This window comes from Oncorhynchus tshawytscha, linkage group LG12 (genome assembly GCF_018296145.1).
Source record: "Oncorhynchus tshawytscha isolate Ot180627B linkage group LG12, Otsh_v2.0, whole genome shotgun sequence".
In the NCBI taxonomy this organism is placed as follows: domain Eukaryota; kingdom Metazoa; phylum Chordata; class Actinopteri; order Salmoniformes; family Salmonidae; genus Oncorhynchus; species Oncorhynchus tshawytscha.
Window position 1 is genome coordinate 56,381,279 of NC_056440.1, and position 25,165 is coordinate 56,406,443.

The following is a 25,165-nucleotide window of genomic DNA, read 5'->3' on the forward strand; positions in this document are numbered from 1 at the left end:
TCAAACCTGTTAATGGAGAAACATTGGAGCCATAAATAACCATCTTTATGCGTTGCAGCATTTTCAAACTTTTGCGAATCTTCTCTGGAGTTTCTGTTTGGCTGCTTGTTTTTGTTTTTTGAGGCTGCTGGATGATCACAAGCAGTACTGCAACTTTCTCCCTTTGGTCTGGGTCTCAAGCTCAAGCCAATAATAAGTTAGGCTAACATCAAACTTTTAAGTGAGCCTGCACTATATAGTGAGTCCAGCTTACGGTCTCTCAGTTAAGCGGCTTTTAATTTTTCTTTGTATGTGTTTGTCTGTTATCTACCTCTCTGTCCGTCTGTCTGTCTTCACAGGGCTAACGGTGATCGCGCCAGACACAGGGCTCCGCGCAACGCTCGTATGTCTGCCCCCTCGCTTGGCAGATTTGTTCCCCGGTGGGTGGCCCTGATATGATTCATTTATTGATTGTTTTATTGGGAAAAAGATGCACGGAGTACAACCCAAGGGATAACACGTTAAAGTGATTCCACTGGTTTCCCTGATGGAATACACACAATGCAGAGCAAACAAACAAAAACAACAGCCATCCCTACAATATATATTTTTTAAAAACAGCATCACACAGCATACAATAAATACTCTAAATACATAACAAAAAAAAGAAAAGAAACAGAAAAATAAAAACATGAAATAGTCAACCTATTCAAACTCATCATTTGTCCCCCTGGACTCTGAATACATTATACTTATTGGCTCTTCATATTCTAATTGATGTTTTTTGGCCAATGATATGAGCAGCCAATGACATAACGGGACTCTGTGTCCCGAGGATTAGTATACAGGAAATGTTTGACATATTCTCTAACTTTTGCTAAAGTTTGATTTGAATCGGTCTATCCAAAACCAGTGGTGAACATTAGCACATCATACAGCACAATTGTATTTATTTATTATAATTTTTTAAACCTTCATTTAACTAGGCGAGTCAGTTAAAAACAAATTCTTATTTTCAATGACGGCCTAGGAACAGTGGGTTAACTGCCTTGTTCAGGGGCAGAATGACAGATTTTTACCTTGTCAGCTCGGGGGATTCAATCTTGCAACCTTTTGGTTACTAGTCCAACTCTCTAACCACTAGGCTACCCTCATCAGTTTGTGCAACAATGTAAAGTCGGGTAAGGCTTTTATAAAAACTTGCCTGTGCTTTTTAGTCCCCTATTACGCGACAGAGATTGTCTCCAATTTTCTCATATCTTAATTATGGGGTAAGTAAACTCTCAGTTGTTGTGTGATTTCTATATAACGTGATGCTTCTCTCTTTCTTCAAGGAGGTTCCTACTGCCTGAGTATCTGCCATATGCTGGGATCTTCCACCACGAGAGGGGCCAGCCTGGCCTGGCCACCCATTCCTCTGTCAACAGGGTCCTAGCAGGTAGGCAGAGTTATCCCTCGTGTTTTCATCTTGTGTTTCTGTTTTGGAAACTAGGCTGCTAGCAGAGCTGGCATTCCAGTAATATTTCAGGTCACGTTGGTGCTTTAGGACCTGGCTGCCCACACAATGTACCATTTTCGGATGGATGAGCAGTTCAGCAGCACAGGTAAGTGTTTGCGAAGAGGGCCTCTGCGTAATGAGTGCCCTGTGCTCTCCACCCACGCTTTTGGAGCAAAATCCACATGCTCCAGTGGTATCGATGTGGACGTTGCAGATAATGAATTCTTCGACGAGAGCGCTTCAGAACCTCTTTTTTTCCCCCTGCCGCCCACACTCTTGCAGACAAGCTGGAACGCCCACACCAGCCCCAAAGAGCGAACTTATCAAACTACCCCCCCCCCACACCCCCCGACATGATTCGTGTGTCAAAATATGAGTTTCTCTGAAGTCCCGTCTCAAGCATGCTTTTGCATTATGAATGGTTTCTGACTCCTCATACCCAAAGGTAGAACACGTTCACAGCTCATGTCAAACCAAGCCAAATAGTCCCACTCACCTTTTGCTTCCGTTGGCTGACAATGACCGATAGTCACAGTGAGACATTAGAGGAGAGTGCTGCTGTGGCTGCACGGTGTTGTTTCTCATTGTACTGTGTCTTGCCCACCGCTGAAACCTCCTGCGCATACCAAATGTTTTACAATTAATTTATTTCCTTTCAACTTGAATGAAAAGTTCTTACATTTGTGTGTGTGTGTGTGTGTGTGTGTGTGTGTGTGTGTGTGTGACGTCTAGTTAATAAACAGAGAAATTACATTACAGGTTTTATGCCTGTTGAGTCAGGAGAGATGTTCTCCGCCCAGCCCTCCATTTGCTTCCTACGCTGATTGCTGTGCCACCTGTGTTGTTGATGGTTTGTAATGTTGCTCTTGAAATGCCACAGCAGCGCACACAGTGTTTAAGTTTAAATGACCTTCCACAGCTGTTCAGCATAGCTCGTTCATAGATGGCCTAGTCTTCTTTTGTTTTTGCTGTGACAATGTAGTGAAAATTGAGAACAGGGCTTTTTCACCAGCAGAGGACAGTAATGACCATATGCTCGTATATGAGCCTTTATGTAAGAGGTCTAAATGCAAATCTTTAATCATTCCAAAAATAAATAATGCTGGTGCGCATTTATATAACTGGCTATAATAACTAGTTATCTTTTTTCAATGGAAGGGTTTTGTCTTTTAGGGGTTTTAGAAGTCTTTTTAGGTGTTCATTTTTGTGATCCAAAAAGTGCATTTTAATTTAAACTTGCATGAGGTACAGTGCACACGTCATTCAGAGTTTAAGACCCAGTTGAGCAGCTAAACCGGGTCGAGGCTATGTCCCTTCTCATCTTGGTGGCCAATCAGTGTCTGAGCAGAAAGAGAATTTGTAAATGGAGAAGGTGACCTGTGATGACATCTCATTGTCACCCCAACGGTCAGGAGAGAAGGGAACAGACAGGGTGATATTATCTGCTCACTCTGTAACCCAGAGTGAACCCACTGCAATTACCAATCCCAGTGGAGAAGGACTGTGGAGGAGGACAATAATGGAGTGGACAGAGGGGGTTGTTGGTTCAGGCAGCACACACAAATGGAAATGATCGGATAGAACAGAGACCATGGTCGTTCAGAATATTTTGTCTCAGTTCCCCAACTATTTTCATTGTACCAGTAAATCATACATCATTAATCCATATTTCTATCTAAGGACATTAACTGAACTTAGTAGTAGTATCTACCATCTCCTATCTTTGTCCAACTTTCTTTCTTTTATTAACACCATATGTTCGATGCCAGAGACTGATATGATATTAACCAAGTACTGTATTGAATTGCATGACTATAGAGAAGCTACTTTTATTTCTGCTCTATCTCCCTTGTCCCCCTCTGGGGTTTTCTACTTTTGACTGAGCTGGTGGCAGATGTCAGCTTTTCACCCCTCTGTGCATTGACATGTTGGTCGAGGCATCTGTGAACTGTATATCAGTTCACAGATATGCCAGCAACATCAAACTTGCTGGAACTGAGGACACCCTTACATAAAGGCCCTCAGCCGTACAGCTTTTAATGCATAACGCGCAGTACTTCAGATCTGTCCTCTTCTATCTCAGTGGCTGCTATTTCAGTGCCTCCATTTTTTTTAGGATCTCTTTCCCTATTGTGTGAAAGTTCTTCCCTTTTGACAAATCCATGGCGAAGTAAGGGTTTCACGTCAAAACAGAACGCATCATAAAGGGAGCCATTCAAAACCATTGAGGACATACAGTGTTTTAAATCACACGTAAACTAATCTTGTCGTGCATTATCCTTTTTTCACTCTGCTTTTTTTTTTTTCAATAAAGGATCATTCCACTTGTGATGTTGACTAAAAACATTCTGGATTTGTTGTTTCTTTTGCCAGGTCCCATTGTTCAGATACTTTGCAATATAATCTTACATTTTGTGATAATGTGAGATTTTGTTTTATGGATGAGTTGGCAACAGGGCCAATGGCATCTAAGTCAAATCCAATTTTATTGGTCACATACACATATTTAGCAGATGTTATTGTGGGTGTAGTGAAATGCGTGTGTTCCTAGCTCCAACAGTGCAGTAGTTTCTAACAATTCAGAACAATACACACGTAAAATAATGGAATTAAGAAATATATAAAATATTAGGATGAGCAATGTCGGAGTGGCATTGACTAAAATACAGTAGAATAGAATACAGTATATACATATGAAATGAGTAAAGCCGCATGTAAACATTATTAAAGTGACTGGTGTTCCATTATTATAGTGACCAGTGATTCAGCCTCTAAGGTGCAGTGTTGAGTAACGGGGTGGTAGCTGGCTAGCGATCGCTATTTTTTGGCTGCTCTTATATTTCCGGAAATTAAAAGCGAAATGGCGTCAGCAATAGGGCAGTGGATTTAGCCCAGAGCTTGTATTCTCATCATTGAGTAATGTACACTACATTAACCAGAGGTCAAACCATTGGCATGTGTCTGATGCAATATAGAATGGTTTGTGCTTTAATCCATACTGTTTTAATTCAATATTTAGTATCAGTCTGTAAGTGCGTGTTCAGATGTGGCACTGAGAGTACCTGGAGGCATGCTGTATCAGTGAGACAGGAAGTCTTAATGAATTAAGGCAGCTAGCTCGTAAGACAGCCCGTCGGTCATGTTAGCTCTTTCCCAGAAGTTGAACAGCAAGGACCCAATGTTCCTTTTCCCCCACTTGGGCTTTGTTTTGGGACTACCGTCAAACAAAAAATATCAGCTTCAGGAAAATCACACGTTCAGCCAAGTGGAGAGAGGATGTTCCAGGTGTATTTTATTGTGTGACGCTCCAGCTCTCTGACATACTGTGACGAGAGGGGCTTGTCACTCTCTTTTCACTTTGCCCTGCTTCAGTCCCCTATAACCTCATTCACCTTCGGTCTCTGACCAGTCACTTTCTCTCACTCGGGTGAGAGAGCACTTGTTAAAGAGCACTTCATGTTTTACTTATTTACTTTCACCAAGGAAGGTATCAATGTGTAACAGAAGGCATATGTTGAGGAGTAACGTATGTACATATGTGCATGTCCCAAACGGATGTGTGTAGTGTACCGCTCCCTCATTTCCAACATCTCTTCCTGATCACTGCTTCAATTGTTTTTCTGCTCAAGTTCTTTTCTTTAGCTGTGCAATTGAATATCCTATGTCAATGTCCCCCTCACTTTTACTGCAACCCTCTAAGTCAGGGATGGGAAACTGGCGACCCTCCACCCCTTTTTTGTAGGCCTGCGGATGAATTCCTCACCACCACGGTTGAGAGTTTCCAAATGTGTTTGTGCATCAGCAGGTTCTCGCACATGTCAGTCACTGATATTCACTCAATAAGCCCATGTTCAGCGACATCTTTTTTTATTGATTGGTAAGTTCGTCTAGCGGCCAGCTGTCTAAACTTCGAGTAATAATGGTCAAATTTCCGACTGGGGTGGCCCCCATAGATTTTGTTGGTCACTCTCACTCAAAGATCATATTCAAAACAAAATCTTATCTCCGCCCTATGTCAAAATGTGTAGAATTGCATGTTTTGCTGTATGGATGTTGGTATGCAGAGCCGTGAACCACTGCGGCCCCTCATCGGGAGTTCAGAGGCCCCCCAGCCCCATCCTAAGTTGCCCATCCCTGTTCGAAGTACACCATCACCCAGTTAGCTCAGGCGCTGTCAAATCAAGATAAGTCTGACAGTCATCTCCATGTATTTTGTATTGGGAAAGCTGTTGAATATGCAATGCCTGCATTTTGTTAGCCCTCCGAGAAATCTGTGTGTATAGGCTATCCCCCAAAGCCCAATGGAAAACCCGAGCTTTAGAAGTTTCCTGTTGAAATGCATTAGTGAAGAGTAAACCAAACTGTTTACATTTTCATATAAAATTTAGTTTTTGTCATTTGCATTTTTCAAATGTATTTGCTCTTCAAAATAACAAAGGCAAGATTAGTTACTGTAAGTGGTTTGAATCAAAGTGTCCCGGCTGGGGATACTGAGTGCATGAGTGGCTGTATTAGAATATCTTAGCGGGTCCTGCCTCAGTAATGCAGTAGTCTCTCTTTATAGACGGAGGGCGACAACCTTTTAACTCCATCCAGTATGGGAGCTCTCTTGGAGGCGTTTGATGCTGTGGTTGATGGACACTCAGACAGAAAAGTCTAGTGGTTTTAGTTCCTGCCAACATCATGCCTGTCATTAATACAGTTGAAGTTGGAAGTTTACATACACTTAGGTTGGAGTCATTAAAACAAATTTTTCAACCACTCCACAAACTATAGTTTTGGCAAGTCGGTTGGGACATCTACTTTGTGCATGTCACCACTGAATGCTTGTTATGTGCACTTACCAATGAAAAGGGGAAGTTTCCAGCTGTCAGCATGAAGCTCAATACATTAGGGATTTAGGCAGTTTCCTGCTTTTGGACTCATTTCTCCATTGGCAGACGGGCAACAGATTTTCCGTTGTGCAGTGTGTCATATCCCAGGAAGTGTACCCAGCTGAATTCTATGTGCACAGGGTCTGCATTGTTACATTAAACATGGAAAGAAGTTGTACTCTCTAAAATTATAACACTAAAATATCTACAATATTATTAGACTGTATAATTTATTTTCAATGTTTCATCATGATGCAAGACTTTTTAGAGCAGGGCTCTTCAGCCTTTTCTTTCCCAGGGACACCCGCCCAGGCAAACCGGCGACCATAATATGTTTGCACAAAACAAATGTTATCGTCTTATCAGGTGAACAGCAAGGAGAAGTAATCAACCATTATTATTTATTTTTGTTTGTTTGTATTTTACCCCCCTTTTTCTCCCCAATTTCGATCTTGTCTCATCGCTGCCCCAATGAGTCATGCGTCCCTTGAAACATGACCCGCCTAACCGCGCTCCTTAACACCTACCAGCTTAACCCGGAAGCCAGCCGCACCAATGTGTGGGAGGAAACACCGTTCAACTGGCGACCGGGGTCAGCACACGGTCCGCCACAAGGAGTCGCTAGGGTGCGTTGAGACAAGTAAAACCCCCTGGTCAAACCCTCCCCTGACCTGGACGACGCTGGGCCAATTGTGCACTGTCCCGGGATTTGCCACAGCCGGTTGTGGCACAGCCTTGGAATGAACCCGTGTCTGTAGTAACGCTTCTAGCACTGTGATGCAGTGCCTAGACCTCTAAGCCACTCGGGAGGCCAGTAATCAAACATATTTAGTTCATAGATTTGGTACATTGTTTTTTTATTTTGACCTCCCCACATTATAAATGGAGGAGGAAGTGTAAACTTGAATAAAGTTGACATCATTAGAAATGATATTCTCCTCTTTTCTACTGTAGGTATATAATTCAAAATGTGTTTATTCTGTTGTTGCTAGCAATATTCTTAAAAACATGTATTTTTATATCAATGTTTTATTATTATTTTTAAATACACAGTTGAAGTCGGAAGTTTACATACACTGAGGTTGCAGTCACTTAAACTCGTTTTTCAACCACTCCACAAATTTCTTGTTAACAAACTATAGTTTTGGCAAGTTGGTTAGGACATCTACTTTATGCATGACACAAGTAATGTTTCCAACAATTGTTTACAGACAGATTATTTCACTTATAATTCACTTCATCACAAATCCAGTGGGTTTACATACACTAAATTGACTGTTCCTTTAAACAGCTTGGAAAATTCCAGAAAATGATGTCAAGGCTTTAGAAGCTTCTGATAGGCTAATTGTCATCATTTGAGTCAATTGGAGGGTGTACCTGTGGATGTATTTCAAGGCCTACCTTCAAACTCATTGCCTCTTTGCTTGACATCATGGGAAAATCAAAAGAAATCAGCCAAGACCTCAGAAATAAAATTGTAGACCTCCACAAGTCTGGCTCATCCTTGGAAGCAATTTCAAAATGCCTGAAGGTACCACGTTCATCTGTACAAACAATAGTACGTAAGTATAAACACCATGGGACCACGCAGCCGTCATACCGCTCAGGAAGGAGACGCGTTCTGTCTCCTAGAGATGCACCTACTTTGGTCCCAGAACAACAGCAAATTACTTTGTGAAGATGCTGGAGGAAACAGGTACAAAAGTATCTGTATCCACAGTAAAAATGGGTCCTATATCGACATAACCTGAAAGGCTGCTCAGCAAGGAAGAAGCCACTGCTCCAAAACCGCCATAAAAAATCCAGACTACAGTTTGCAACTGCATATGGGGACAAAGGTTGTACTTTTTGGAGAAATGTCCTTTGGTATGATGAAACAAAAATAGAACTGTTTGGCTATAATGACCATCGTTATGTTTGGAGGACAAAGGGGGAGGCTTGCAAGCCTAAGAACCCCATCCCAACCACAAAGCACGGGGTGGCAGCATCATGCTGTGGGGGTGCTTTGTTGCAGGAGGGACTGGTGCACTTCACAAAATAGATGGCATCATGGGGTGGGAAATTATGGGGATATGTTGAAGCAACATCTCAAGACATCAGTCAGGAAGTTAAAGCTTGGTCGCAAATGGGTCTTCGAAATGGACAATGACCCCAAGCATACTTCCAAAGTTGTGGCAAAATGGCTTAAGGACAACAAAGTCAAGGTATTGGAGTGGCCATCAGAAAGCCCTGACCTCAATCATGTAGAAAATTTGTGGGCAGAACTGAAAAAGCATGTGCGAGCAAGGAGGCCTACAAACCTGACTCAGTTACATCAGCTCTGTCAGGAGGAGTGGGCCAAAATTCACCCAAATTATTGGGGGAAGCTTGTGGAAGGCTACCCGAAATGTTTGACCCAAGTTAAACAATGTAAAGGCAATGCTACCAAATACTAATTGAGTGTATGTAAACTTCTGACCCACTGGGAATGTGATGAAAAACATCAAAGCTGAAATAAATCATTCTCTCTACTATTATTCTGACATTTCACATTCTTAAAATAAAGTGGTGATCCTAACTGACCTAAGACGGGGAATTTTTACTAGGATGAATTGTGGAAAAACTGAGTTTAAATGTATTTGGCTAAGGTGTATGTAAACTTCCGACTATATATTTCTCGAACCTTCTGCAGTACCTGTGGGTCTCTGGACCCCCGGTTGAATACCCTTGCTTTAGAGTCTATGTTGTCTAGGCCCAGCTAGGGGGTAGTGTTGACCTGTGTCTGTGGAGCCAGTAATGGTGGCCATTACTTGAAGATCTTTCTCCTCCCTCCTAGGTCTTATGGAGGAGGGATGTTTATGGGGATAATTCAGGATGAGCTGAGTCTATGGCAGGAACACACCAGTGCTCCATACTGTTATGGGCTCTTTAAAATCTTGCCTGGAAAGTCCCAAAGGATATGCATTTGGATTTTGTAATACTTTCCTGAGAGCTGGGTCAGACAGCTGACAGCAGCTTTCTCATCACCAAAAGATAAAAACCTACCTACTTACTCCATTAAGTGTTTTTTTATGAAGTAAGTAAGTGCTAAGCGTCGTCAGAGGCCCGGTGGTTAGAATAGAGTGTGTCTATTATATTAAGTTATTGTTCAGAGATAAAGTAACCATACACAATAGCCTTTTGAAAAATTCACTCTACAGAGACTCCATCTCCTCTGCTCTCCTCTCAAAAAATGGATTTAAGGAAGGCATTGGTAATCACTCTGCTGTGCTTTAGGCTCACTTCCACGTTTGAGTAAAGCACACTGGCAGTGTGGTGAGTGGCAGATTATCAGTTTTTTCCTAGTACATTAATGGTTTGTTGATTTGCAAAGCGCAAGTAATGCTGGCTCAGTCAAAACTTTACATTTAAGAACGCTCAAGCAGTAGTTAGACACTGGACTCTAAAAGCTACACCTCATCTGCCAAAAAGTTCTTCCCTGTCCAGTTGTTATGGCCTCTGCATGATTCATTCATCGTTCTGCTGTTTATGGTACCTTCAAAATGTGTACTTGGACGAGCCCGAAAGCACAACCCTTTGCAGGCCAGTTACAGCCTCTATGGACTTTCAGAGCATAAAAAAATGGGGATAGACCTAATAGTTTAAAATGGAGCTTCTCTTTTAGAGATGTTCTCAATCATGCACACACTTTGCAATACTCTTCAGATCCAAACCACATGGGGCTAGTTTTGACATCGCTTTCTTTCGGATTCTGCCAGTTGTGGCAGACCTGAAGGTATGCGGTTGAAGTCAGAAGGGATTGACTTTCTACTGGCAAAATGTAAACAGTTTAAACTGTCAGAACACAGACTGATTGTCAGTCTGATTTCATTTCTATAATGCCCCCTCTTGTTGCATTCCTTGCATTATTTCATAGTTTGGCAAATGAGATTAGCATTGCTCTTGTATTAGGGCTGTCATAAATATTCTGATTTTAGATTTTTTTAATCCAGATATCAGCCTTAAACATTATGTGAATTATTTTATATTCAACAAATCATCTTGGCCATTACCACTGCCTTGTATGTTTTCTCCTCTCTACGTTTCATCAGTCATGCCTCAATGCACTGTTGATGTAACCACAGCAACCAAATCCGCTGTGATTTCACGTAACTTTGATAAGATGGGTGATTACTTCCTACTCTGCTATTGGGCAGTTGTCACACACTAAACTCTATAGCTCCACTTTACATGCTTCCGTACTGCTGCAGCACTGCATCATGTTTTTCATCTGTTAGTGTACCCGCTGTGATTTAGTTTATTTTCATATGTATTGTAAGAGCTGCATCCCATTTCTCTGCCTTCTGTTGATCAGATGCACTCACACTGGGTAGCTTGAAACAGCTACTGTACATTTGTAGCTCAGCCATAAACAGACACCACTAGCTGTATCCTGACATAGGAAGCCATAAGCACCGAGCAAGCAAGCTTGCTGGAGGAATGTCAATTTTATGTACAGAACAAGATGTGCAGTAGAGGTTATCTGGTTTATGGGAGGTCAACCCATGTGGGGATATGAGTGGCCAGGAACGGGCCATTATTCAGATGTTTCAGACCTCCCTATGTGAACCAAATACCAGCAGTAGCAGCCATTGAACTGGTATACAAATGGCTGTGGGGGAAAAAGCAACAAGGGTCTTTCTCTGAGACTTGTGACTCCCTCTCCTTTTTAAAGTGCAAACAACCCCAGCAGAGGAATGTCTAAGTGATGTTGGAAAATGACTGTCCTTATTCTGTCTAGTCCGATCTTAGTCTCCTAATAGAGCGGAATAAAATGTGTGTTTTCGAATATGCGTTCATGTAGTCGTTTTTCTCTGAATTTTACAGAGACTCCTAGAAGGCCAGTGGTTGCATTTGCATGACGCAACATGACCCCGGGCGCTTGGTCCTCGTATGGCTGCTCCTCTGTGTATTTCAGTGTGACTGTAACATGGGTCTTCTCCCACTGGTGTAAATAAATATACTGTAGCTCTATCAGTCCACTCTCTTTTTATGTATGAGCGCAGTAAGTCCGTGAGTTGTGGTCAATCTCCAAACCCACCATGTGGTTCTATTATAACCCACCATGGTGCCATGTGACAGTGGTGTAGTCTGTGTGGCCACGGGGTTAGAACCTGTGGCTCCTCTGACCCCTCCTTGACCAATTTTAAGGGGGAGCTGTGAAAATGTATCCAGTTTTAAATCTGGACTGAGAGACCAGGGGGAAGTAAAATGCAGCCTATGAGTAATATGCATCAAATACTATCACTTATGCTCTCTCTGTCCCTTGTTTGCCAACTCCCTTATTTTTCTCCCTTGTCCCCATATCTTATAACATCTCCAGGCATACGTCTTGCTACTCTTCTTCCCACACTGTCCCAAACACTTCCTTTCTATCCAATTCAACTCTCTAATCCTTCTCACTCTCCGGTTTGATTCCCTAGTAATCCCTAACTTGATTCGATGAGGGTGTGAAAATGGTTGAGGCTTTTCAAATAACAGCCTGGGCTTCAACTGCTCTTAGTCATTGACTGCCTAACTATGGTGCTAGTCCAGATTCTGTCGTTTGTTTGCCACATATGATTCTGACAAGCGTGATTTTCCAAAGATGAATCATCATACAACATTTCTAAACCATGAAATTATTAGAAATGTTTTAGGTTATTGAGCGGTGTCTGCTTTCAAATGTTCCATTTCTCATAAAACATATACTTTGCATTTCCGGTGTAATGGCCTAGTACTTGTGAAATCCACTCTTTAAAGATCTACTGACCTTCCAACTCTGTTTCAATCAGTCAAGAGCAGCCAGTGCACTACAGATCTTTAGTTATAGCTCCCCTCTTCCTCAGAGAATAGGTCATTCACTCTATTTATTTTCCTGAACCTCTGCCATGAGGTTTTTGGGCATTGCAGGCAATGATGCATGGAAATACTGTAAGATGATGGCTAATTCGATTTTCTATTACACAAACGAAATGGGGGGAATAGAACATAAGGGCAGATAACTTCCCAGATTAAACATAATCAAATTTAATGGGTAGGTTTTTCATTTAAAAGTCATTTTCATATGCAGCTGACTGTACTAAGCCTACATGAGTCTAAGCCCCCCCCCTGACATGAGTCATGATGGGTCTGTCAGAAATGAATGCAACACTTATCAAGAGTTCCTCAACGTGTAATTTGCTCCAACACTTCAGTGATCTTGGGGGGGGGGGAAAAGGAATAACGTTCTCTTAATGACTTAACTAAGAGCAGAGGGCAGACAGCGTACCATGTGTAAAGTTGCGGCAGGTAGCCTAGTGGTTAGAGCGTTGGACTAGTAACCGAAAGGTTGCAAGTTTGAATCCCTGAGCTGACAAGGTAAAAAATAAATCTGTCGTTCTGCCCCTGAACACGGCAGTTAACCCACTCTTCCTAGGCCATCATTGAAAATCAGAATTTGTTCTTAACTGACTAGTTAAATAAAGTTTTTTAAAAAATGTGAAAGTCCATCGTAGTTCTGTATAGCTGCAATGTTGACCACCTACTGTAGAGGCAAGTTGTAACTGTGTGTAAGTACAAAATGTAACATTTAAGCTAACCGATCGAAGGTTGCCTATTTACAAAGAGGGTCAGCAAACTTGTTGTATTCCTGTAAGAAGGAAAAGTGCAGCCTTGAAAGAGGTTTAGCCCGTTACCATGGTGCAGCAGATAAAAACATTAAGCACTTAATCCTCACACTGCAGTTTCTGTCATTTTTTATAAAATTGTGTCATGTAAGCATAGCTAATTATTGCAAACTCGATCGGTTTTTAATCTACTTTGCTTTTTAAACACCTTGAAAGTAGATGAAACACTCAGTATAAAAAGCCATTGTCTCTTGTCTTTATCATTAGTTTATTTTGCAGTCAAGTCAGTACAACAACTTGTTTTTGTCTCACAAGCCTGAGGCCTCCATTTCAAATTAACTGAAATAATTGCGGTTGCTGTTTGTAAGTGTCCTAGACTCCCGGAGTGACATTCACACATACTGTCACAGACAGAAAATGTGTCAAGTGTATGTGATGGGCAGTTACTATTGATTTTTATGCCTCTGGTGTAGTTACTACAGACATTTACTATGTACTGACTGTTGGACGTTTGTTCTGACATCAAATCAGAACCAGTAAATTCATTTATGATTTAGGCCTATACCTCATTATTCATTACGACCTTGCAATTGGCGATATTGCAGTATTAATGCATTTCTTTTCAAACATTTTATAGAATTTTAGAGCAGTTCTTTGCCTAGTAGGTTTAGACGTTCTTATGAATAATATATGTTCTAGATTGCTCTTTTTGGTATAACAGCATACAGACACCAGTATCTACATGTGATGGTTATTAAATGGTTTAGTGCACTATAGTTTTTCACCAATACCCTTTTGATTTGCCATTAGTCCTACACTGACATATGTGCACCTGGTCAGGATTCCATTAGCCACGTTAATGGGCATCCTATTAACATAACACTCCAGGAAATAGAAACCGCTGGTTTGTTCATGAGCAAGCGTCAACATAAAAAACGTATATTTTTTACTTTTTTTTTTTACTCGACCAGTAGCATTTACACTTCTGGTCCATAGTATGTTGTTTACTGAGAATAATGACTGAGCAGACAGGAAAAACCCTGGTACTGGACCACTGCGGTTTTCCCTATTGTTGGATGACAGCGCAACAAAGACTTGACAGAATTCCAAAACTGTAGAATAGAAAACACTTTTTTCCCATAAGCTAATATATTTATTATAGAAATGAAGTGTGTCGTGGCTTTACTTGCATTAATCTGATGATTGTTATTGATCTAATCAACTAACTATGTTTCATTGTTACCTGATTTTAAATGAATCATGTACCAATTAACTCATTAGGAATTTGGGGCACCACGAGAGCGGTTGTTTAAAGAGTTACCAACCACCGAATATAACTCTAAAGGACTTTACCTATCACATCCATAAAACAGTCAACATATTAATCATAACCTTGTATCGTATCATCATTCTGAACAGTCGTAGCCTCAGCCTTACTTATGATTCAGTACTACACAAATTGGTTAAATTATTTATTTACTAGCTAACTAAATGATAACACAGGATAAACATACACACTTAATACATGAGAAAAAAGTCCTTTACAGACTGACATGGAGGGTGCAAGAGAGAGAGGGACAGAGACATAATACTTTGGTACATTTAGAAACTACTCTCACAGTAATCATGTACTTTGCAGACGAACTGCCGCCTGTTTGGAGTAAGAAATCATGAATGTATTTACGTGTAAATGTCTTTGTCCGTCGTGTAGTCCTGAACAGAACTACAGAGTTGATTCCCCTTCCATTCGCTCCTAAAGCTGCTTATTTGAAGATAGGCTAGCCAGCCGTGTCGATGGTTCTCGAGGTTGATGAGTGTAGTAGAATACGACGCTTTGAAAAGTAGTAGAATGGTCCCACTTAAATTCGCTTTTCTAGATACTTTACTTTGGATAGCTAATCCGCTGTCATTGTCCGGGAGGTGACATTATCGTCTCTACCTCATTTTTAGATTTCAGAGTTCGAACCACTTTGGACGTGAGCTGCAGCTCGACACCTTTCTGGTCTAAATGTTAATTCTGGTCTAAATGTTCATTTCTTTTCCAATCCTTTTATACACTCTGGTCGAAAGGGACGGTTCCGTCCGGCTGACACGCTCTTTGATCTCACTGGCTGTGGCTACTTACTGTGCAAAGTTTATAGAAAAAAATGATCCTCTGCTGGCTCCTAAAATCAAATCCATATCTTAACAAAAATACGTTCATCATATTCCATATTTCATACACAACGTAGATGATGGAGATTTTACGTTACAGTATTTCCTTTCTAACATTTTTTACGACATCACAAAATAACAACCCATATGACATTATTCTTTAGATCGTCTCTGACCATTCCCCACATTCTATGTTAGAAATATTGTTCCAGTATTCACTTTTGAATGTATTAGTAGGAAACTGTCTGTGTAGGCAAAGGAACATTCCTGTGTGAATTTGGAGAGGAATGTTCTCTCTCCTTGATTTACAACAGGGTGTGAACTGTCAAACCCCCACCAGTTCCCTCCTCCCCCCTCTGTGGGTGAGAGAGGGTCTGGTTGAGGTCATTCATTGCCAAGCTGCCCTGACCTATTTGGATCCTCACAGGACAGTCATGACAAGTGATTTGTGCATATTGTTTTTGTTTCTCTGTTTTCTTCTCCTAGGTGCGGTTATTGGTGACGGTCAGTCAGCTGTGGCCAGTAACATCGCCAACACTACCTACCGCCTCCAGTGGTGGGACTTCACCAAGTACAACCTACCTGAAATCAGCAACTGTGAGTGGACTAACATTGTTGAAGTTGTCGATTGGTTGGGATGGCGATTTGTTGGGGTGGAACAAGAAACTTAGGCCTACTCAAAGATATACCCTACCTTTCTTTCCATCTTTCATTCCTCTGTGGGGATTGTTTCAGATCCAAGCCCAGCACTGACTGCTATTCTGTAATGCTTTCTCTCTCTGTCCATCTTGCCCGCCACTGGTCTTAATGGTCTGGTTCATTTCACAGTACTATCCCCGCAGGACCATGCTGAGTGCATTCTACTTTTGTCCCATACTTAAGGGTATGGGAGATTCAGTGGCTCTGTTTATCATCAGGCTCACATAGTGTCATGGTCTGGTTATTACTCTGCTTCAGGCCAGGTTATTCCTGACATCAGGTCAAAGACAGAGAGCAGAGGCCCGCTGCTCAGAACACCACCTCTAAATATAAAACCCACTGAGTTATTCTGCTCTAATGCATTCAGTGCCCAATCAAGCACCTTTTCTGGGTTTCGTTTTCTTTAACATTCCGTGATTGAGGGTTTTGTTGACAAGCTATTATTTTAAAGGTTGTAATATGTTACGTAACAGTGTCTATTTTAAGTTGTTGTTTTTTTTGCCGAAGCCAGCGGCAGTTACTGTAGTGTACTCCTAGCGGTTCAGCGTATCATTATACCCCTTATCTACAATAGACATGGGGAAAGAACATTATCCTCAAACTAAGCCATGACTTTTATAGAGGATTTCACTTCTAATTCACATCTGTACGTACCAAAGGTCTGTAACTTTTGAGTGTTTGGTCCCCATGCTAATTGTCCAAACTTGGGCAATGCTAAAAGATTGTTCATTTTGGGGGGTAATCAAATAAGAATCAAAGAAACAAAGAAACTTATCCCAGAAGAAACTTATCCCAGAATACAGGAAGCTGAAGCCTATGGTGTTCCCTAGACCAGGATTCATCAACTAAATTCATCCACGGGATGATTGTTTTTCTTGAGCGGATCGTTAGTGTGCTGGAACATAATTTGTAGACTGCAAATAATTTGTTGACCGCAAGAAGCCCAAGCAGATATGATATTTGACTAAATAATAATCATTTTCAAACCTTGCTTACACGATCACATATATAGTGCCTTTAGAAAGTATTCATACCCCTTCACTTATTCCAAATGTTGTTACAGCTTGAATTCAAAATCAATATATATATTTTTAAATTATCACCCATCTACACACAATACCCCATAATGACAAAGGGAAAACATGTTTTTAGAAATGTTTGCAAATGTATTGAAAATGAAGTACAGAAATATCTCATTTACATAAGTATTCACACCACTGAGTCAGTACTTTGTAGAAACACCTTTGGCAGCGATTACAGCTGTGAGTCTTTCTGGGTAAATCTCTAAGAGCTTTCCACACCTGGATTGTGGAACATTTGCCCATTTTATTATTTTCACTATCTTCAAGCTCTGTCAGATTGGTTTTTGATCATTGGTAGACAGCCATTTTTAATTCTTGCCATAGATTTTCAAGTAGATTTAAGTCAAAACTATAATTAGGCCACTCAGGAACATGTTCTTCTTCTTAAGCAACTCCAATGTAGATTTTGCCTTGTGTTTTCGGTTATTGTCCTTCTGAATGGTGAATTCATCTTCCAGTGCCTGGTGGAAAGCAGACTGAAGCAGGTTTTCCTCTAGGATATTGCCTGTGCTTAACTCTCTTCCATTTATGTTTTATCCTGAAAAACTCCCCAGTCCTTAACGATGTCAAGCATAACCATAACATGATGCAGCCAACACTATGATTGAAAATATGGAAAGTGGTACTTGGTAATATTTTTGGGGCAAATCCAATACCACACAACACTTAGTATTCTGGACAAAAAGTGAATTGCTTTGCCACATTTTTACAGTATTACTTTAGTGCCTTCTTGCAAACAGGATGCATGTTTTGGAGTATTTGTGTTATTTACATGCTTCCTCCTTTTCGCTCTGTCAATTAGGTTAGTATTGTGGAGTACAATGTTGTTGATCCATCCTCACTTTTCTCCTATCACAGCCGTTAAACTCTGTTTTAAAGTCACCATTGGCCTAATGGTGAAATCCCTGAGCTTTTTCTTTCCTCTATGGCAACTGAGTTAGGAAGAACACCTGTATCTTTATATTGACTGGTTGTATTGATACACCATCCAAAGTGTAATTAATAACTTAACCATGCTCAAAGGGATATACATTATTATTATTTTTTATTTTTTTAATCTACCAATAGATTGCGAGGCATTGGAAAACCTCACTTGTCTTTGTGGTTGAATCTGTATATGAAATTCACTGCTTGACTGAGGGGCCTTACAGATAATTGTATGTGTGGGGTACAGAGATGAGGTAATCATTCAAAAATAACGTTAAACTATTATTGTACACAGTGTCTTTGCAAACGTTTACTTCTGAATTTATTTTGGGCTTGCCATAACAAAAGGGTTGAATACTTATTGACTCAAGACAATTCAGCTTTTCATTTTTAATTTGTAAAAATTTAGAAAAACATAATTCCACTTTGATATTATGGGGTTTTATGTGAAGGCTAGTGACAAATTTTTTTGCAATTTAATTAATTTTAAATTCAGACTCTAACACAACAAAATGTGGAAAATGTCAACGTGTGAACATTTTCTGAAGGCACTGTATCTCTTATGTGTGGGAATACTTTGGAACAGATTTTCTAAATTAAAATCACATGGAGCTGATTTGCTGGGGTTTTTATGTACAAAAGGAAAAAATAAAGTATATTTATTTTTGCTAAAAAACTTGGGGGACCATATAAATCACCCACGAGCCGCCAGTTGGGGAACCCTGCCCTTATTTATTTTTATTTTTTTGCCCAACAATATACCTCAGGTTGGTGAGATGTGACTCACTCACTCCCAGCAATGTGATTTTAGACATATCCATAGGGGAAGTGTGGGTGGGATATCCATAGGGGGACAAGCAGGCGTGAGGGGGGAGCAGGTAGCTGACTAGTGGTGGCTATTCTGCAGCCTGATGGTAGAAACTATTCGCCAGTCTCCCAGTTTTTGTCATGACTCTTCTGTGTTGTCTGAGGGATTGAAGCAGGGAGAGCAGGCGTGGCTGGGGTCCTTGATGATCTTCTTGGTCTTCCTGTGAAATCTGGTGTTGAAGGTTTTCTGTAGGGCAAGCAGTGTGCATCCAATGGTGTGTTCGGCTGCACGTATCACCCTCTGAAGAGCCTTGCGGTCCGCGGCAGTGGAGTTGCCATTCCAGACTGTGATTCAGCCCTACAGTATGCTCTCGATGGTGCTCTTGTAGAACCCTTTGAGGGCCCTCAGGGACAGACCGAATTTCTACACATGCATGGGTTGAAGAGTCGCTGTCGTGCCTTTACCACGGTGTCCGTTTGGTTAGACCATTTCAGCTTCTCTGAGATGTGTACGCCGAGAAATGTGAAGTTACTGACCGTCTCCACAGTGGCCCCATTGATGAGGTTGGGGGCATGTCAAGCATGGGAACAACGTCGTCAGAGTACCTACCTCCTCCCTGTAAGCTGTCACGTCATTGTTGTAAATCAGGCCTATTACTGTCAGGGAACTTGATGATGGAGTTGGAACTGTGTGTGGCCACCCAGTCGTGGGTATACAGGGAATACAGGAGGGGACAGAGGACGCACCCTTGTGGGGCACCCGTGTTGAGAATCCGTGTCAAGTAGGTAATGTTGCCTACCTTCACAACCTCGGGGCAGCCCGTCAGGAAGTCCAGGATCCAATTGCATAGGGAGGAGTTCAAACCCAGGGCCATGAGCCCTATAATGAGCTTATAGGGCAATATGGTATTGTCATCTAATCTGAAAAGTTATTTTTAATACTGATGTGTTATAGAGTTAAAGTCAAGAGTCAAAACATGTCAAATTAAAACAATATTGAATTAATCTGACCTATGCATTTGTAACAAAAGCTCAACGCTTATATTATGGAAAAAAAGACTAGGTAAATCACCGGAATGAATGTAAATAATTTAAAAGCAATAATGATAACTTTGCCTCCTGATAAGAACTTAATTTCAGAATGCTAGTACAGCAGATGTTCCCTGTTCCTCCTCCTCTGTGAGAGTAAGTTGTGAACTCAATGTGGTGTGTATGGCTCTCCACTAAGCTCCACAAACAGACTGGGCTATGGGCCCTCTCCGGAATGCTGCTCATATATAATTGATGTGGGTGGTGCCTTTAACAATGAACTGTAACAGCTGTTTGGGAAAGAGGAAGAGATGCGTTAACCGGTGTGTGTGCTTGTGTGTGTGGAGCTTCTCAGCAATGATTAAAGGCAGAGGGTCTGAAATACAATCACAGTCACTGCATATGGCTCTCCCCATCTTGATCTCAAAGTTTTTGCCAAATGCAGACTGGCTGATATGCTAATGCACATATTCAGTGAGACATATTGCAAAGAAAAAGTTGTGCAATTACATAACAGTGTGGGATGTTAGTTAAGTTGAATGTCTGTGTGTTGCTGCTTAATTGAATCATTATCCTGTATCTTTATCTTCTAGGGCAGACAATAATATGGTTTAAAAAAGCACTTCGGTAGGCTATTGGTTCTCTACATTAGCAGTGATGGAACAACTTACAGGCTCTCCTAGGTCATCCTCATTTATTGTGACGTCTTATTATGAATCCCACTTTCTTTGCGGTCTCTGCTGTTTTGACCAGTCCACTAGTACATCTGCAGCAGCAGGGGTCATTAGCGTTCAATGGATAGGCATGAACATCAGGGTTTGCGTCAGGAAAATTTGGCGCTGGACAACGTAACCGGCAGGATTCTAATTTACCGGACATCCATATGCGTTGGGTGTGTAACGCGTTAGGGCGTCCACCCACTGTGCTCCAAATCACATGTAGATTATTGTAATTCACAGAATAGAAATTTGCCTGTAAAGTTGTAATAAAATGAAGTAGAAATATGTTCTTATACCGACATGACAGGTTTTTTTTATTGAAAAGCAAAACATTGTCCTTTGCATCTTCATCCCTGCTGCAAATCATAATTGAATATTATTTAGATAAGAAAAAAACATTTGGCCTAGAAGAACAAGTCACCTACACAGTAATGAAATACATCTTCAAAATATAATATTTGTCTAATATAATTTGCGAATGAACATGAATGAAACATTGAATTAATAAATAACAAAACACAGCTGTTTTCAATTGCAATCTAGGCCAGTCAAATACAACCCAGGCCTAATAACAAAAATAAAAATGGCTGTCTACAAACACCAGGGCCAGCCGGTCGTGGCTAGAAGGGATCCAGTTTTAGTCAAATTAACGTCAGATTTGACTTGTCGTAGCTGGTTAGGAAAAGGTTTAGGGTTAGGATTCACTACACTGAAGAAAAATATAAACACAACATGTAAAGTGTTGGTCCCATGTTTCATGAGCTAAAATAAGAGATCCCAGAAATGTTCCATATGCACAAAAAGCTCATTTTCGCTCAAATTTTGTGCTCAAATTTGTTTACATCCCTGTTAGTAAGCATTTCTCCTTTGCCAAGATAATCCATCCACCTTACAGGTGTCGCATATCAAGAAGCTGATTAAACAGCATGATCATTACACAGGTGCACCTTGTGCTGGGGGGCAATAAAAGGCCACTCTAAAATGTGCAGTTTTGTCACAAAACACAATGTCACAGATGTCTCAAGTTTTAGGGAGCGTGCAATTAGCATGCTGATTGCAGGAACGTCCACCGGAGCTGTTACCATAGAATTGAAAGTTCATTTCTTTACCAAAAGTCACCTAACATCGTTTTAGAGAATTTGGAAGTATTTATTTAAATTAACTGATTTCTTCATATGAACTGTATCTCAGTAAAATCGTATAAATTGTTGCCCGCTGCGATTCGGCACCACAGCAGTGGAAAGAGGACACTCTAGGCGGACGCAAAATGAGCAAATTCTAAAACTTCTTTTGGACAATCAAATTCGATACGTTAATAAACTATATTCGTTAACGCTGATTCGTTCATTGAGAAATATCATATTTTACAATGCTCCAGTGAAATGAGTCCCGCTCCATGCATTTTCTGAATGCGCTTGTTTCCAAGGCTTAAATTATATCTCACTCTTTTTATAGTTCTATTGGATGATGTTATAACGTTTTATTGTAATTTGAGCTATCGTGGGGTCTTGACTGATGTTATGTGCGATATACGTGGCTCATTGGTAACAACTCTGTTTCCTAGTATAGGCAGTTCGCTGTCTAGCAACATTGTAATTCTTTGTAATTCTTTGTATTTTGACGTGAATAGTTGGCAACAATGTTTTATTTACAGGTGCTACTGAATAAGCTCAACTGAAATGCACCAATTGTGCATATCATTATTCTAGTCTATCAATCCATTCCAGATCTTTATACTGTTCATGACACGGGGCGGCATATGTTGATCTTGCCTTGGGCAGAAAAACTGCTAGGACAGGGCCTGACGAACACAATAATTTGCCTCTTTACCTGCGTTTGTGGCGGACCTTGGCCTGCTCAAAGTGAGCTGCTGCTGTTGGGAAGTCAACGCTGTCCTACTCCTTGCAGCAGCTTGTGCATATCAGCCCCGTTACTTTGTCCTCAAGAAGGCGTGATCTTGAGGCCGTCTTTACTCTGTTTTGGAGAAAGAATCCCCTCTCAGCGGTCACACTGGAAACGGGGATAATCAACTAAATCTTTGCCAATTTAGCTCAGTCTGGGTACACTTAGCTGAAGTCCCTTATGGGAACCTCGCTTTTTTTGCGTAAATAGAAATACACACTCCCACCACTAATTTCCAAGCAGGTTGTGGCTTTATTAGCCTATTGTCACGTTCTGACCTTTATTTCCTTTGTTTTGTCTTTTATTTAGTATGGTCAGGGCGTGAGTTGGGGGGGAAGGGCAGTCTATGTTTGTTTTTCTATGTTTGGTTTCTGTTTCGGCCAAGTATGGTTCTCAATCAGAGGCAGGTGTCGTTAGTTGTCTCTGATTGAGAATCATACTTAGGTAGCCTGGGTTTCACTGTTGGTTTGTGGGTGTTTGTTTCTGTGTCAGTCGCCACACGGTACTGTTTCGGTTTCTTCACGTTTCTTTTGTTATTTTTGTATTCAGTGTTCAGTGCTTTCTTTGATTAAAGTTATGGACACTTACCACGCTGCATCTTGGTCCGATCCTTATTCCTCTTCAGACGAAGAGGAGATCTGCCGTTACACCTATGAGGTATATTTGCCTTTGAAGTTGGAGCGCATCGAGTAGTATTTCCATCAATTAATAAAAAGCATTATTTTAAAATGTATTTTATTTCTTCCCAGCAACAAATGTATTTATCGTCTTTTAATTTATTTTATCGTCATTTAATTTATTTTATCGGCCAAAAGACGGCATTTACCGGTTAACAGTAACCCTGCCGAGACAATACCAGTATCGCATGCTAACAAGTATTTTCACTCTTGGAGAGTAATTGGTGGTTTCAAGCAGATTGCATAAGTGTGGAACCGTGCCGATATCGTGAAACATTTTCAAAGGCCCCACTCTCTCTTCTCTTGCTAAATTGAATTGGTTGTTGGTTGTTGGAACAGTGCATTCACATCAATAGCACTCATAGAAAGCTAGCCGCACATATTCTTACAAAAAGTGCAAAACCAATATGCCCTCAGATGTCTTGTAGAGCGGTTGGGGCATGGAGGAAGTGGGATAGTAATCTCCCAAGGAAGGGATTACATTGCCCATCCTCCTATTTAGTTCATTTCTCCTATTAGTGACATTTCGGATGGAAGAGGTGGCACGTCTCTTCACTGTTACAGCTTAGGTGCCGTATTTTATTCCAGTGACATTTCTATCACAAAGTCGGTACCAAACATACTTTTCATGCAGTGTTATAACTTTTGTTGTTTTCACTTTAAATCTGCCTGGTACTTTTTGACCTTTCTTGCCTAGACGTATTTGTTATGTGACACACATTGTCTGCTGTCTTTTGCAAATCCAACCCATGTACATACAGTTGAAGTCGGAAGTTTACGTACACTTAAGTTGGAGTCATTAAAAATCGTTTTTCAACCACCCCACAAATTTCTTGTTAACAAACTATAGTTTTGGCATGTCGACTAGCACATCTACTTTGTGCATGACATAAGTAATTCTTCCAACAATTGTTTACAGACAGATGATTTCACTTTTCAACTCACTGGATCAAAATTCCAGTGGATGAAAACATACACTAAGTTGACTGTGCCTTTAAACAGCTTGGAACATTCCAGAAAATGATGTCATGGCTTTAGAAGCTTCTGATGGGCTAATTGACATCATTTGAGTCAATTGGAGGTGTACCTGTGGATGTATTTCAAGGCCTACCTTCAAACTCATTGCCTCTTTGCTTGAAATCAGCCAAGACCTCAAAAAACAATTGTAGACCTCCACAAGTCTGGTTCATCCTTGGGAGCAATTTCCAAATGCCTGAAGGTACCACGTTCATCTGTACAAACAATAGTACGCAAGTATAAACACCATGGGATCACGCAGCCATCATACCGCTCAGGAAGGAGACGCGTTCTTTCTCCTAGAGATGAACGCACTTTGGTGCGAAAAGTGCAAATCAATCCCAGAACAACAGCAAAGGACCTTGTGAAGATGCTGGAGGAAATGGATACAAAAGTATACAATGGATACAAAAGTATCTATATCCACAGTATATCGACAACCTGAAACGCCGCTCAGCAAGGAAGAAGCCACTGCTCCAAAACCGCCATAAAAAAGCCAGACTACTGTTTGCAACTGCACAATGGGGACAAATATCGTACTTTTTGGAGAAATGTCCTCTGGTCTGATGAAACAAATTGGAACTGTTTAGCCATAATGACCATTGGTATGTTGGAGGAAAAGGGGGAGACTTGCAAGCCGAAAAACACCATCCCAACTGTGAAGCACTGGGATGGCAGCATCATGTTTTGGGGATGCTTTTGCTGCAGGAGGGACTGGTGCACCTACCAAAATAGATGACAACATGAGGAAGGAAAAATATGTGGATGTGTTGGAGCAACATGTCAGGAAATTAAAGCTTGGTTGCAAATGGCTCTTCCAAATGGACAATGACCCCAAGCATACTTCCAAGGTTTTGGCAAAATGGCTTAAGGACAACAAAGTCAAGGTACTGGAGTGGCCATCACAAAGCCCTGACCTCAATCCTTTGAACATTTGTGGGCAGAACTGAAAAGGCGTGTGCGAGCAAGGAGGCCTACAAACCTGACTCAGTTACATCAGCTCTGTCAGGAGGAATGGGCCAAAATTCACCCAACTTATTGTGGGAAGCTTGTGGAAGCCTACCCAAAATGTTTGACCCATGTTAAACAATTTATGTTTATGTATGTAAACTTCTGACCCACTGGGAATGTGATGAAAGAAATAAAAGCTGAAATAAATCATTCTCTCTACTGTTATTCTGACATTTCACATTCCT

The 25,165-nt window shown here is 40.9% G+C and overlaps 1 protein-coding gene across 9 annotated transcripts in view; it reads left to right on the forward strand.

Moving 5' to 3' along the window:
* LOC112263501 (muscarinic acetylcholine receptor M4) overlaps positions 1 to 25,165 on the forward strand; it is a 156,268-nt gene that overhangs the window by 33,067 nt on the left and 98,036 nt on the right. For all 9 annotated transcript variants that reach the window (XM_024439863.2, XM_024439864.2, XM_024439865.2 and 6 more), the window contains 3 exons: positions 339 to 419; positions 1,314 to 1,417; positions 15,597 to 15,707. In XM_024439863.2, the coding sequence (XP_024295631.1) occupies positions 339 to 419; positions 1,314 to 1,417; positions 15,597 to 15,707 (296 nt within the window). The remainder of the gene's footprint in view (positions 1 to 338; positions 420 to 1,313; positions 1,418 to 15,596; positions 15,708 to 25,165) is intronic.